The 12500-nt window shown below is 48.6% G+C and overlaps 1 protein-coding gene across 1 annotated transcript in view; it reads left to right on the top strand.

The window, feature by feature from the left end:
- The window catches only part of LOC128380778 (unconventional myosin-Vb-like), a 45830-nt gene that overhangs the window by 28612 nt on the left and 4718 nt on the right, over nt 1-12500 (top strand). The window contains exons 25-35 of the mRNA XM_053340677.1: nt 90-209; nt 379-513; nt 1337-1402; nt 5250-5489; nt 5601-5671; nt 8154-8352; nt 8695-8788; nt 9069-9212; nt 10028-10179; nt 10887-10976; nt 11093-11243. Coding sequence (XP_053196652.1) covers nt 90-209; nt 379-513; nt 1337-1402; nt 5250-5489; nt 5601-5671; nt 8154-8352; nt 8695-8788; nt 9069-9212; nt 10028-10179; nt 10887-10976; nt 11093-11243 — 1462 coding nt within the window. The remainder of the gene's footprint in view (nt 1-89; nt 210-378; nt 514-1336; nt 1403-5249; nt 5490-5600; nt 5672-8153; nt 8353-8694; nt 8789-9068; nt 9213-10027; nt 10180-10886; nt 10977-11092; nt 11244-12500) is intronic.

The raw sequence follows: 12500 nt of genomic DNA, 5'->3' as shown, positions 1-12500 counted from the left end.
CCTTTATGTTTCATCACAGCTGTATAAAGTAGATGTGAGTTACATTATGTGAATCAGGATTAAAAAGTTTCTTCATGTTCTCCTCTCAGTTCCACCCGGGTCACAGGAGGAACCCGTCCAATCAGAGCAGCCTGGAGTCGGATTCCAACTACCCGTCCATCTCCACGTCAGAGGTGGGAGACACGGAGGACTCCATCCAGCTGGTGGAGGTGAGTGAGAGCTGAGAGCAGAGAGTAGAGAGCAGAGGAGCAGCAGAGTGAGAGCTGAGAGCAGAGTGCAGAGAGCAGAGAGCAGCAGAGTCAGAGAGGTTAACTCTGTGTGTGTCTGTGTGTGTGTGTCTGTGTGTGTGTGTGTGTGTGTGTGTGTGTGTGTCTGCAGGAGATGGGAGTAGAGAAAGCAGCCATGGACATCAGTCTGTTCATGAAGCTGCAGAAGAGAGTCAGAGAGCTGGAGCAGGAGAGGAAGAGACTGCAGGCCAACGCAGACCAGATGGAGGAGGCCGCCAAGCGCAAGGTGAGCTTCTGTTTCTTTATAATGACACCAGTCAGGGTTAGGGTCAGGGTTAGGGTTATCAGTCATTAGGAGGAATAACTGAGAGAAGGAATAAAGGTTAAATGTCTGCAGTAAACACAAACTACTGTTAACGTACATAGACGGGCAGTAAATGAAACCTGCTGATGGGCTCATGACAAACTGCAGCTGCTCGTTTTCATGTTCATACAAATAACATCCAAACACAGCTGGACTATGAAGTATTCATAGTATAGTATAGTCAGTGTTGGGGAGTAACGAATTACATAATTTAATTACAAAATTTACATAATTGTAATCCGTTACATTACTGTAAGTAAATGTGTAATTAAATTAAAGTTGCTTTTGGAAATTTCCATGATTACAATTTTCGTTACATTTGAAAAATCGCAGCAAAAGCTCAGATTCATATCAACGTCCTCCTTTCAAAGACGCAAGTTAGATCCTGATGCTGTCTCTGGTCATGTGCCATTCAGTCAGACTCAGCAACATGTCAGAGGCACAGAAGAATACGTTCCATGTGTTAGAAACACACAGACATCCCATCTCCCACATATTGATAGCGGCTCCCTGACGGCCACAAATAAAACACAATCTCCTGGAATCTAGAGTGTGTCTGTGCATGTGTGTATTTGTGTGACTATAAATGCAGCGCATGTGAGAGCAAAGCTTCCTTATACCCCCCGAAACGAAACTCCCTTAAATGAGTTTTTGCAGGTTGGGATGTCTGCAAACACCACTTCATACAGAAAGCAGACAAGGGCCCTAACATTAGTAGTTTTGGTGACGGTGTTTCCTCTCTCAGGGCTCTGAGGTGAGGAGTCCTTCCTCTGAGCAGGAGACTGCAGACCTGGCCTACGACAACCTGAAGGTACCAAACTCACTCCATCACTTTAAACTGTGTGTGTGTGTGTGTGTGTGTGTGTGTGTGTGTGTGCGTGTGTGCGTGCGTGCGTGCGTGCGTGCGTGCGTGCGTGCGTGCGTGCCTGTGTGTGTGTGTGTGGTATGGGCCGGTATGATAACCTGAGGTAAAAATATAAAAATATCACGGTTTCACGGTTTTATGATTACGGCTCTAAAATGTGATATTTTGAAATGTCTGTATTTAAAACCAAAAAAAACGTCCATTGAACGTCTTTTATTTTTAGTAAATATGTATTTAAAATAAATAATAATAAAAAATAAGTGCAGTCCTTTAACTGAGGCTAAACCTGCAACTCAAGTCACGACATAAATGAATTATTTTTAGTGAAAAAAAAACACAAAATGCAAATAAATGAACATAAATAATTGAAAAAAGTAAAAACACATCTAAGATAAATATTAATAAATAAATGCAGGCAGGAGCTTAAAACTGAATCTCAACAGGTTTTGGAGACTTGCTCATCATCATATTGGTTGTATTTCCTCCTCGCGCTGCTACTGTCCGGGACCTTCTTCCTCCGAGCCGCGGCCGTCTGTATTTTTACGGTACCCGAAGTATAAATACAGCCGACTTGGTCCTTTTTAGATGGGGGGAAAGTTCGGGGGGGCTCGCCTCCTTCAGCCATCATATGGCCTGCAGAGTACGGGAGGGGTTGGACTTCACGCTGCAACAGCCTGCAGAGCTACCTGCTTGTAACAGCAACCAGAGTACGGGAGGGGTTGGACTCCCGTACTCTGGTTGCTGTACGGTCGCTGCAATAGCCTGCAGAGCTACCTGCTTGTAACAGCAACCGGAGTACGGGAGGGGTTGGACTTTACGCTGCAACAACCTGCAGAGCTACTTGCTTGTAACAGCAACCGGAGTACGGGAGGGGTTGGACTTCACGCTGCAAAAGCCTGCAGAGCTACCAGCTTGTAACAGCAACCGGAGTACGGGAGGGGTTGGACTTTACGCTGCAACAACCTGCAGAGCTACTTGCTTGTAACAGCAACCGGAGTACGGGAGGGGTTGGACTTTACGCTGCAACAACCTGCAGAGCTACTTGCTTGTAACAGCAACCGGAGTACGGGAGGGGTTGGACTTCACGCTGCAACAGCCTGCAGAGCTACCTGCTTGTAACAGCAACCGGAGTACGGGAGGGGTTGGACTTCACGCTGCAACAGCCTGCAGAGCTACCTGCTTGTAACAGCAACCGGAGTACGGGAGGGGTTGGACTTCACGCTGCAACAGCCTGCAGAGCTACCTGCTTGTAACAGCAACCGGAGTACGGGAGGGGTTGGACTTCACGCTGCAACAGCCTGCAGATCTACCTGCTTGTAACAGCAACCGGAGTACGGGAGGGGTTGGACTTCACGCTGCAACAGCCTGCAGAGCTACCTGCTTGTAACAGCAACCGGAGTACGGGAGGGGTTGGACTTCACGCTGCAACAGCCTGCAGAGCTACCTGCTTGTAACAGCAACCGGAGTACGGGAGGGGTTGGACTTCACGCTGCAACAGCCTGCAGATCTACCTGCTTGTAACAGCAACCGGAGTACGGGAGGGGTTGGACTTCACGCTGCAACAGCCTGCAGAGCTACCTGCTTGTAACAGCAACCGGAGTACGGGAGGGGTTGGACTTCGGGAGGGGTTGGACTTCACGCTGCAATAGCCTGCAGAGCTACCTGCTTGTAACAGCAACCGGAGTACGGGAGGGGTTGGACTTTACGCTGCAACAACCTGCAGAGCTACCTGCTTGTAACAGCAACCGGAGTACGGGAGGGGTTGGACTTCACGCTGCAATAGCCTGCAGAGCTACCTGCTTGTAACAGCAACCGGAGTACGGAAGGGGTTGGACTTTACGCTGCAACAGCCTGCAGAGCTACCTGCTTGTAACAGCAACCGGAGTACGGGAGGGGTTGGACTTCACGCTGCAACAGCCTGCAGAGCTACCTGCTTGTAACAGCAACCGGAGTACGGGAGGGGTTGGACTTCACGCTGCAACAGCCTGCAGAGCTACCTGCTTGTAACAGCAACCGAAGTACGGGAGGGGTTGGAGTTCACGCTGCAATAGCCTGCAGAGCTACTTGCTTGTAACAGCAACCGGAGTACGGGAGGGGTTGGACTTCACGCTGCAACAGCCTGCAGAGCTACCTGCTTGTAACAGCAACCGGAGTACGGGAGGGGTTGGACTTCACGCTGCAATAGCCTGCAGAGCTATTTGCTTGTAACAGCAACCGGAGTACGGGAGGGGTTGGACTTCACGCTGCAACAGCCTGCAGAGCTATTTGCTTGTAACAGCAACCGGAGTACGGGAGGGGTTGGACTTCACGCTGCAACAGCCTGCAGAGCTACCTGCTTGTAACAGCAACCGGAGTACGGGAGGGGTTGGACTTTACGCTGCAACAGCCTGCAGAGCTACCTGCTTGTAACAGCAACCGGAGTACGGGAGGGGTTGGACTTTACGCTGCAACAGCCTGCAGAGCTACCTGATTGTAACAGCAACCGGAGTACGGGAGGGGTTGGACTTTACGCTGCAACAGCCTGCAGAGCTACCTGCTTGTAACAGCAACCGGAGTACGGGAGGGGTTGAACTTCACGCTGCAATAGCCTGCAGAGCTACCTGCTTGTAACAGCAACCGGAGTACGGGAGGGGTTGGACTTCACGCTGCAACAGCCTGCAGACTGTATCATACCACAGACTGTATCATACTACAGACTGTATCATACCACAGACTGTATCATACCCACAGACTGTATCATACCCACAGACTGTATCATACCCACAGACTGTATCATACCACAGCCTGTATCATACCCACAGACTGTATCATACCCACAGACTGTATCATACCACAGACTGTATCATACCACAGACTGTATCATACCCACAGACTGTAACAGCAACCGGAGTACGGGAGGGGTTGAACTTCACGCTGCAATAGCCTGCAGAGCTACCTGCTTGTAACAGCAACCGGAGTACGGGAGGGGTTGGACTTCACGCTGCAACAGCCTGCAGACTGTATCATACCACAGACTGTATCATACTACAGACTGTATCATACCACAGACTGTATCATACCCACAGACTGTATCATACCCACAGACTGTATCATACCCACAGACTGTATCATACCACAGCCTGTATCATACCCACAGACTGTATCATACCCACAGACTGTATCATACCACAGACTGTATCATACCACAGACTGTATCATACCCACAGACTGTATCATACCCACAGACTTTATCATACCACAGCCTGTATCATACCCACAGACTGTATCATACCCACAGACTGTATCATACCACAGACTGTATCATACCACAGACTGTATCATACCGACAGACTGTATCATACCACAGACTGTATCATACCCACAGACTGTATCATACCAGACTGTATCATACCCACAGACTGTATCATACCCACAGACTGTGTCATACCCACAGACTGTATCATACCACAGACTGTATCATACCCACAGACTGTATCATAACCACAGACTGTATCATACCCACAGACTGTATCATACCCACAGACTGTATCATACCACAGACTGTATCAGACCCACAGACTGTATCATACCCACAGGAACGATGTGACAGAACATTTTAGTGGTTTTGAAACCGTGACTTTTTCATACCGTGGTAAACCTTGAAACCGGTAACCGGCCCATGCCCAGTGTGTGTATTCGGTGTGTGTGTGTGTGTGTGTGTGTTCAGTGTGTGTGTGTGTGTGTGTGTTTGTGTGTGTTCAGTGTGTGTGTGTGTGTATTCAGTGTGTGTGTAACGCTGCTGTGCTCCCTGCAGAGACAGGAGCTGGAGTCAGAGAACAAGAAGCTGAAGAACGACCTGAACGAGCTGAGGAAGACGATGGCGGACCGCGTGTCACAGAACGGCTCGTCCAATGAGCTACAGGACGGCTACAACGTCCTGTTGAGTCAGCTCCGAGCAGCCAATGAGGAGCTCGACGCCCGGAAGGAGGAAGTCCTGATTCTGAGGACGCAGATCGTCAGCGTTGCCCAGCAACAAGAGAGGAGCGAACATATAGTCAGTTCAACTAAAAGACTGTCATCATTATACTTTATATTATCATTTGAATCTTTTTTTTATTTTGACTTCATTTTAAACGAGTGATTTTTCTTCTTGTCTTTGTTTCAGAGTAACGACACAGAACCCGTCGATAAAGACGAAGCTCTCAAAGCTTATCATGGACTGTCTGAGTCCAAGAAGTAAGTGTCCTCTCACTCCTCCTGCTCCTCTGTCTGATCGCTCTCTGCTCTCTGCTGCTTCTGTCTGATCTGTCTGCTCTCTGCTCTCTGATCTCTGTCTGATCTCTGTCTGATCTCTGTCTACTCTCTGCTGCTTCTGTCTGATCTTTGTCTGATCGCTCTCTGCTCTCTGCTGCTTCTGTCTGCTCTCTGCTGCTTCTGTCTGCTCGCTGCTACTTCTGTCTGCTCTCTGCTACTTCTGTCTGCTCTCTGCTACTTCTGTCTGCTCTCTGCTGCTTCTGTCTGCTCTCTGTCTGATCTCTGTCTACTCTCTGCTGCTTCTGTCTGATCTGTCTGATCTCTGTCTGATCTCTGCTGCTTCTGTCTGATCTGTCTGCTCTCTGTCTGATCGCTGTCTGCTCTCTGCTGCTTCTGTCTGATCTGTCTGATTTCTGTCTGCTCTCTGTGTGCTCTCTGTGTGCTCTCTGCTGCTTCTGTCTGCTCTCTGCTGCTTCTGTCTGCTCTCTGTCTGATCTTTGTCTGCTCTCTGTCTGCTCTCTGTCTGCTCTCTGCTGCTTCTGTCTGCTCTCTGTGTGCTCTCTGCTGCTTCTGTCTGATCTCTGTCTGCTCTCTGTCTGATCTGTCTGCTCTCTGCTGCTTCTGTCTGCTCTCTGCCTGCTCTCTGTCTGCTCTCTGTTGCTTCTGTCTGATCTGTCTGCTCTCGTCCTCTCTCCTCTGCTGCTGGACAGTCACCAACAGGACTGGTGCTCTCTGAATGAAGATGGAGAGCTGGGTCTGGCTTACCTAGGCCTCAAACAAGTGGCCAGGTGTCTGTCTCACGGTTATTATTAGTTTAGTTTAGTTTTAGTGAGTTAAACAAGTGATGTAGTTTTAGAGTTTCTGTAGTTGTAGTTTTAGTTTTCTTCTTTCAGGTTTTAGGAGGAAAGTCTTGATTAGTAGAAGCTGTAAAGGATGAAATAATGCTGTAAACACTGTGTTTGTGTTCTCCCTGCTGGTACTAGCCGTTATTTCAACAAGCCACACTGAACACTATACAGTCACCATGGAGACGATGAACACTATACAGTCACCATGGAGACGATGAACACTACAGTCACCATGGAGACAATGAACACTATACAGTCACCAAACTGACACTAAGATCATTGTATCTGCTGTTTAGTTTTAGTTAGTTTTACTTTGTTCATTCTAGTTTTTATTTACTTTTCCTTTTTTACAAACCTCTCTTTTTCACTGCTGGTTTTAGTTGAACTCGTGATCAGTTGCAGTCAGTGTGTCAAACAGCCTCCAAACATCTTCTAACCTTTTATTTATATCAGGGTTCATTTTTATTCATCAGATGTTTAGTTTATATGATCTGAATCATGTTCAGTTTATAGGTACATTAAGTGACAGCAGACAGTAGACCGGCTGGGTCATTGATTGATTGATTGATTGATTCTGCTGGACTGGATCAAATCAATGAATCAATAAACGAAACTAAAAGTCTGCAGTCAGTCAGCAGCAGGAAGAGAAGTCAGTGACAGCAGTCGGCCTGCGGGGGGCGCTGCAGGAGAAGTTACAGTGACAGCTACACATGGCTGGTAGACGGAGTAACAGCATGGAGTTAAATGTAGAAACAGCTTTAAACTGAATCTGCTATTAACTATTAATCTACTGAAACAGCTGATCAGGTAAACAGCAGCATGCTCACTTCCTGTCTGTACAGGAAGTTCAAAGACAAGATGAGAGCAGCTTGAAGGAGGATCACTGATGTTTCACACTGACTGCAACTCAACAAAGACATAAACAGCCTCAAGTTTAATAACGTCCTCCCTCCTCTTCCTCCTCTCCCTCCTCTTCCTCCTCTCCCTCCTCTCCCTCCTCCCCCTCCTCTCCCTCCTCTCCCTCCCCTCCCTCCTCTTCCTCCTCTCCCTCCTCTCCCTCCCCTCCCTCCTCTCCCTCCTCCCCCTCCTCCCCCTCCCCTCCCTCCTCTCCCTCCTCTCCCTCCTCTTCCTCCCCTCCCTCCTCCCCCTCCTCTCCCTCCTCTCCCTCCTCTTCCTCCCCTCCCTCCTCCCCCTCCTCTCCCTCCTCTTCCTCCTCTTCCTCCTCTCCCTCATCTTCCTCCTCTCCCTCCTCTCCCTCCCCTCCCTCCTCTTCCTCCCCTCCCCTCCCTCCTCTCCCTCCTCTCCCTACTCTTCTTCCCCTCCCTCCTCTCCCTCCTCTCCCTCCTCCCCCTCCTCCCCCTCCTCTCCCTCCTCTCCCTCCCTTCCCTCCTCTTCCTCCTCTCCCTCCTCTCCCTCCTCTCCCTCCCCTCCCTCCTCTCCCTCCTCTCCCTCCTCTCCCTCCTCTCCCTCCTTTCCCTTATCTCCCTCCTCTTCCTCCTCTCCCTTCCCTCCCTCCCTTCCCTCCTCTTCCTCCCCTCCCTCCCTTCCCTCCTCTTCCTCCTCTCCCTCCTCTTCCTCCTCTTCCTCCTCTTCCTCCTCTTCCTCCTCTTCCTCAGGCTGCTGGAGGCTCAGCTGCAGTCTCAGTCCCGGCAGCACAAAGATGAGTTGGAGGCTCTTCACACTCAGATCGAGCTGCTGAAGGCCGACATCGAGAAGAAGCAGGAGATCCTGAACTACACCATGTCTCTGTCTCCGGAGGCGCAGGTGGAGTACAGCGTCCAGCAGGAGATCACCCGCCTCACCAACGACAACCTGGTGAGACACAACACCACCTCGCCTCAGGCCTCAACGCCTCAGGCCTTGATGCCACAGGGCTCGATGCCTCAGGCCTCACCGCCTCAGGCCTTGATGCCTCAGACCTCGATGCCTCGGGCCTCAGACCTCGATGCCTCAGGCCTCACCACCTCAGGCCTCGATGCCTCAGGCCTCACCACCTCAGGCCTCGATGCCTCGGGCCTCAGACGCCTCGGGCCTCAGACCTCGATGCCTCAGGCCTCACCACCTCAGGCCTCGATGCCTCGGGCCTCAGACCTCGATGCCTCAGCAGGACAGCGTCAGCGCTCCGGTCTCACACTGCTGTTTGTTCTCTTGTTGCAGGACCTCAAGGAGCTGGTGGAGAAACTGGAGAAGAACGAGAGGAAGCTGAAGAAGCAGCTCCGGATCTACATGAAGAAAGTCCAGGAGCTGGAAGGTGAGAGCTGGAAGGGTTAATGAGGACATGTTTCTATATAAACACTGCTCCAACATGAAGGAGCCTGAATGACGACAGTAGAGAGATCAATCAGCTTATTGATCAAATGAAAGGTGCAGCAGAGAGGCAGAAGTAAGCCCCCCCCCCATGTATTGTCCACAGACAACAATGTTAAAATATGCATTAAAATACAATCTCTCTCTCTCTCTCTCTATGTCTCTCTCTCTCTGTGTCTCTCTCTCTCTCTCTCTCTCTCTCTCTCACTCTCTCTCTCTCACAGTGTCTCAGGCAGCAGTTCAGGCCAGCAGGTCTAACCCTGAGCTGACCCGCCAGGTGACCGTCCAGCGTAAGGAGAAGGACTTTGAGGGGATGTTGGAGTACAACAAGGAGGACGAAGCTCTGCTGGTCAAGAACCTCATCGCAGGTTAAATGTCTCATAGTCTGACTCTTCTGCTCCAGCAGCATTATTTCAACCCTTACACATGTAATATAAGCTACATAGTGATGATGACATTTTTTTGTCAACATAAGTAAAAAAAAAAAAAACTAGGGCTGTCAAACGATTAATTTTCTTAATCGGGATTAATCGCAGCATTTCCATAGTTAATCACGATTAATCACGTTTTGAATTGCATGTTCAAAATCCTGTTATTTTCCATTTGAAGGCAGTTTTAAGCCCATAATGTAAAGCATTTCTTACCAGAGTGTCTTAACTGGGAATCAATCACGGCTCTGCTGCGACTCCCACACTCCAAAATGCTCCTTTGGTGGAGCTGAGGCTGGCTTGGCTGCACCTGGGTGTTTAGCGTGGAGGTGCTAACTCAAACTCCATGTACTCCGGTGGTAGTTAAACTCCGTTTGACACAGGTTGCATTTTACTTTTGACTTGTCAACTGAAGCGTCTGGAAGTGTTTTAAAGTTAAACAAGCCGTTCAAAAGTCCAGTAGCTCTCTTACTTTCCATCAGCGCGGTAGGTTTACTGCAGGAGGCCACTTCAAAGCATAGCGCTACAGCTAGAGGAGCCGTCTACGGGGGAGTAGAAGGGACAAAAAGGCTTGACACATTAAAATGCCATTAAAAAAAATAACGCGTTATGGATTGCATTAATCTGATCGCGATTAACGCGTTAACGCTGACAGCCCTAATAAAATAATAATTTTTAGGGTTGGGGAAAATTCAACTTTGCTTTTACATCATATTTGTGTCTCGAGCGTCTAACAGATGTTTGTTTGTTTTCAGACATCAGACCGAACTCTGTGTCCGCCACCGTCCCCTGCCTGCCTGCGTACATCCTCTTCATGTGCATCCGACACGCCGACTACATCAACGACGACCAGAAGGTGGCGGCGCTGCTCACCTCCACCATCAACGCCATCAAGAAGGTCCTGAAGGTGAGTGTGAACCCGCCCAGCCCCTCTTAACTGGGGTACGTAAGAGGGAGCACATAACGCCCATCCTGGCCTCCCTCCACTGGCTACCTGTGCACTTTAGAGTCCATTTTAAGATTCTTTTATTTGTTTTAAAATCTTTAAATGGTCTGGTCCTGAGCTCCTTCACCCCCCCGCTCTACCTCTCTGAGCTCCTTCACCCCCACGCTCTACCTCTCTGAGCTCCTTCACCCCCACGCTCTACCTCTCTGAGCTCCTTCACCCCCACGCTCCTGCTCGGTGCCTCAGGTCAGCTGATCTGCTGCTCCTGGAGGTACCGAGGTCAAAGCGAAAGCTCAGAGGGGATAGAGCCTTTTCTGTAGCTGCTCCTAAATTATGGAACGAGCTTTCTTTGAATATTAGACAAGCCTCCTCACTGTCTGTTTTTAAAACTCGTCTTAAAACCCATTTTTATTCCTTTGCCTTCAACCCAGCATGAGACTCTGCTCCTGTTTTTAGTGTTTTATGGTTTTTAATTTGTTTTAAAAACAATAAACAATTATCTTTATTTATTTCCTGTTAATAGTTTTGCGTACTTGTGTTGTTTTATCTATTTATGTACAGCACTTTGTTGCTGTTAGTGCTTTATAAATAAAGTTGAGTTGAGCTGCCTGCGAGTGCACCCAGCAGGAGACCAGCGGCGGGTTTTAATAATCTGAATCCTTTTGCAGAAAAACAACGACGACTTTGAGATGACGTCGTTCTGGCTGGCGAACACCAGCCGGCTGCTGCACTGTCTGAAGCAGTACAGCGGGGACGAGGTGAGTGTCAGAGTCAGGGTGAGCAGGTGATGATGATGATGATGATGATGATGATGATGATGATGATGATGATGATGATGATGCTGCAGAGCTGACGAAGGTGTGGTTCTCTTCAGGTGTTCATGACGCAGAACACGAGCAAACAGAACGAACACTGTCTGAAGAACTTCGACCTGGCCGAGTACAGACAGGTGCTGAGTGACCTCTCCATCCAGATCTACCAGCAGCTCATCAAGGTGGCCGAGAGCATCATCCAGCCAATGATAGGTGAGCTACAGCACCCTTTATTACCACCCAGCCAATGATAGGTGAGCTACATCATGTTTAGTTTGAACTCAACTATCTGACCTGAGTCAGTAGATCTCAGAGCTCTACTGGGTTTATATTCTACTAACATGTCATTCATGTATTCTGGACCTAAACCATTCAGTGATTTGTAGACCAGTAGCAGAACTTTAACTGGGAGCCAGCCAAGTAAAGTTTTTAAATATTTGCTAATTGCTAATTAGGACATCCAGTTTGTTTTTGATGCTTATTCGTGCATCATTTACATGATTTCATATATTTAAAATCTATTCTATAGCTGACTGGGAGCCAGTGTAAAGACTTTAGAGCTGACTGGGAGCCAGTGTAAAGACTTTAGAGCTGACTGGGAGCCAGTGTAAAGACTTTAGAACTGACTGGGAGCCAGTGTAAAGACTTTAGAGCTGACTGGGAGCCAGTGTAAAGACTTTAGAGCTGACTGGGAGCCAGTGTAAAGACTTTAGAGCTGACTGGGAGCCAGTGTAAAGACTTTAGAGCTGACTGGGAGCCAGTGTAAAGACTTTAGAGCTGACTGGGAGCCAGTGTAAAGACTTTAGAACTGACTGGGAGCCAGTGTAAAGACTTTAGAACTGACTGGGAGCCAGTGTAAAGACTTTAGAACTGACTGGGAGCCAGTGTAAAGACTTTAGAACTGACTGGGAGCCAGTGTAGAGACTTTAGAGCTGACTGGGAGCCAGTGTAAAGACTTTAGAACTGACTGGGAGCCAGTGTAAAGACTTTAGAACTGACTGGGAGCCAGTGTAAAGACTTTAGAACTGACTGGGAGCCAGTGTAAAGACTTTAGAACTGACTGGGAGCCAGTGTAAAGACTTTAGAACTGACTGGGAGCCAGTGTAGAGACTTTAGAGCTGACTGGGAGCCAGTGTAAAGACTTTAGAACTGGAGTAATGTGCTCTGATCTCTTTGTTCTGGTTAAAACTCGAGCTGCAGCGTTCTGAATGAGCTGCAGCTGTTTAATGCTTTTTTGTGGGAGTCCAGTCAGAAGACCGTTACAGTAGTCGAGTCTACTTGAGATGAAAGCATGAATCAACTTCTCCTGGTCTGTTTGAGACATAAAACCCTTCACTCTGGATATGTTCTTAAGCTGATAGAAGCTGTTTTGGTGATTGATTTGATATGACTGCTGAAGGTCAGATCTGAGTCTATCAACACGCCAAGGTTTCGGACTTGGTCCCTAGTTTTTAGAGAGAGTGACTCCAG

Source organism: Scomber japonicus, chromosome 19, assembly GCF_027409825.1.
Source record: "Scomber japonicus isolate fScoJap1 chromosome 19, fScoJap1.pri, whole genome shotgun sequence".
Lineage (NCBI taxonomy): Eukaryota > Metazoa > Chordata > Actinopteri > Scombriformes > Scombridae > Scomber > Scomber japonicus.
Note: the sequence above shows the minus strand (reverse complement) of the source record. Positions and strands in the feature narration are given on the sequence as shown.